General features: G+C 32.7%; 1 protein-coding gene across 1 annotated transcript; it reads right to left on the reverse strand.

Moving 5' to 3' along the window:
- On the reverse strand, nt 895–1,484 carry LOC109349825 (RING-H2 finger protein ATL7-like). Its single transcript, XM_019590821.1, has 2 exons — nt 1,399–1,484; nt 895–1,279 (listed from the first exon to the last, which is right to left on the reverse strand). Exons 1-2 carry the CDS (start codon nt 1,433–1,435, stop codon nt 921–923), a joined length of 396 nt encoding a protein of 131 aa, XP_019446366.1. The 5' UTR covers nt 1,436–1,484; the 3' UTR covers nt 895–920.

Raw genomic sequence — 2,142 nt, forward strand, 5'->3', positions numbered from 1 at the left:
TTTCGGGCGATATCTTTTTTCCTGGAGAGATCTATGTCCAATGGATCACAACTACCAAGAAAAAGTATTTTGTTTTGGTTCGACCCATAATTCTATATGAAATAGCGGACAGTATCAATTTAGTAAAACCTTTCCCCCAAGATCTGTTCCAGGAAAGGGATAATCTGGAACTGAAAGTTATCAATTATATTCTTTATGGAAATGGAAAATCAATTCGGGAAATTTCTGACACAAGCATTCAATTAGTTCGGACTTGTTTAGTTTTGAACTGGGATCAAAACAAAAAAAGTTCTTCTATAGAAAAAGCCTTCGCTTCTTTTGTTGAAGTAAGTACGAATGGTTTGATTGGCGATTTTATAAGAATTGACTTAGGAAAATCCCATACTTGGGATATCAGAAAAAGGAATGATCCGTACGGTTCCGGATTGATCCCAGAGAATCAGTTAGATCGGACCAATATCAATACATTTGATTCTATTTATTCCAAGGAAAAAATTCAACAATCACTTAGCCAAAATCACGGAACTATTCGTATGTTGTTGAATAGAAATAATAAAAAGAAATTGCGATCGTTGATAATTTTGTCATCAGCGAATTGTTTTAAAATGGTACCTTTCAACGATGTAAAATATCATAATGAAATAAAAAAGGTAATTCAGCAAATTAAAAGAAGTCTTTTAATTCCAATTAAGAATTCCTTAGGCCCTTTAGGAATAACCGTTCAAGTTGAAAATTTGGAGTTATCGAGATCTGATTATGAGTTATTAAAATCTTTGAAAAACTAAATTAGGCGCAATACCATGTTCCTCAATGAGACAAACTTGGTGTCTATTATCTCCTAAGTGGAAAAATTCTTTGAAAAACTAAATTAGGCGTAATTCTTTGAAGGAATCAAATGAAGTTGTACTTACTTAAACCTATTAAACTGGAATGGAACTAGAGGGAGAGGGGTAGATATGGCTGCGGCAAATAGGGCAAGAGTTGGAGTAACAGAGCCAGAGCGTGATGCAATTTGAGTGGTACACGTGGCCACATGGGACTTTTTTGTTTCCCTCATTTGTATTGTTACTTCTAAATCCTTCCATGCAAATGGAGCAAACATCCTCCTCCGTCATCACCTCCTCAGCCGCCGGTAAGTTTAACACAATGGTCTTCGACACCGCCAATTGGCGGCATGATTCTCCCGCCACCGCAAGAGCCTCGTCCAGATCAAAACTTCCCAAGTCTATGGAATGGTTGGAAGATGGCAGTGACATGACCACGGTATTGTTGTTGGTCTCTGAAACTCTAAATATAACGTTATCCATTACATAAACACAAAAGATAGAGATAAAAAAGGATAAGTTATTTATTCAAGATCAAAAGATCTATATAAGTATAGGAGCATGATTGATGTACCACAAGTTTGGCTAACGAATTGATCATAAAGTTGCATGGTCCACCCCCATATATTTAGATAAATTCTGTCCCATTTCTTGAGTATAATTAATGCATGATTTTGAAAGTGCACACATAATATTCTTAATTATATATTCATTTAACACCCAAACTTACATCAAATAATTAAGTCTAATATATATCCAAATTATTATGTGTAATAAGGGCAACTTCATCTCCATTCCTAATCCTAACAGAATCTTAGGTATAGTTTTAATTTAAGATTTGAGTTTTAGGTACAACGTGGTTATGAATCTTAAGTTATGTATTAAGCTTGTTATTCATTTTCAAGACTTTTGCTTAAAACTTTAGTGAATTTTCCCATAATTACATTTCACTTATCTAATGACACATTACATATTTATATTTCATATATTTTATTTGAAAATTTATATTAAATATATAAGAATCTTAGCAATATGGACCTAACTTAAAAGTTTTAAGTTAAATCTTGGTGATCAAAAAACACAATCTTACCGTCAGGTATGAGAATAACCTAATATATTATATTAAGTCTGCATTGACCAAATACTAGTTGCCAGTTTTGATGAATGATGGTATATGCGTGTTCGTATTATTTTAGTTCTTGACCATATATATATTTATGTTAAATTCGGTTAGACTCGGTCACTTAGTTGTTTTCTTTATATTTTATATTTGTGTGCAATTATATAATAAATAATGCAGGACTATAAAGATTTGCAT

Source organism: Lupinus angustifolius, chromosome LG06 (genome assembly GCF_001865875.1).
Source record: "Lupinus angustifolius cultivar Tanjil chromosome LG06, LupAngTanjil_v1.0, whole genome shotgun sequence".
Lineage (NCBI taxonomy): Eukaryota > Viridiplantae > Streptophyta > Magnoliopsida > Fabales > Fabaceae > Lupinus > Lupinus angustifolius.

Excerpts from the sequence above, each read along its gene's own strand:
- LOC109349825 (XM_019590821.1), bottom strand. The coding sequence starts at position 1,435 with ATGCAACTTTATGATCAATTCGTTAGCCAAACTTGTG. Across the intron at positions 1,280-1,398 it reads ATTCGTTAGCCAAACTTGTG|AGACCAACAACAATACCGTG; the intron begins GTACATCAATCA and ends TTAGAGTTTCAG.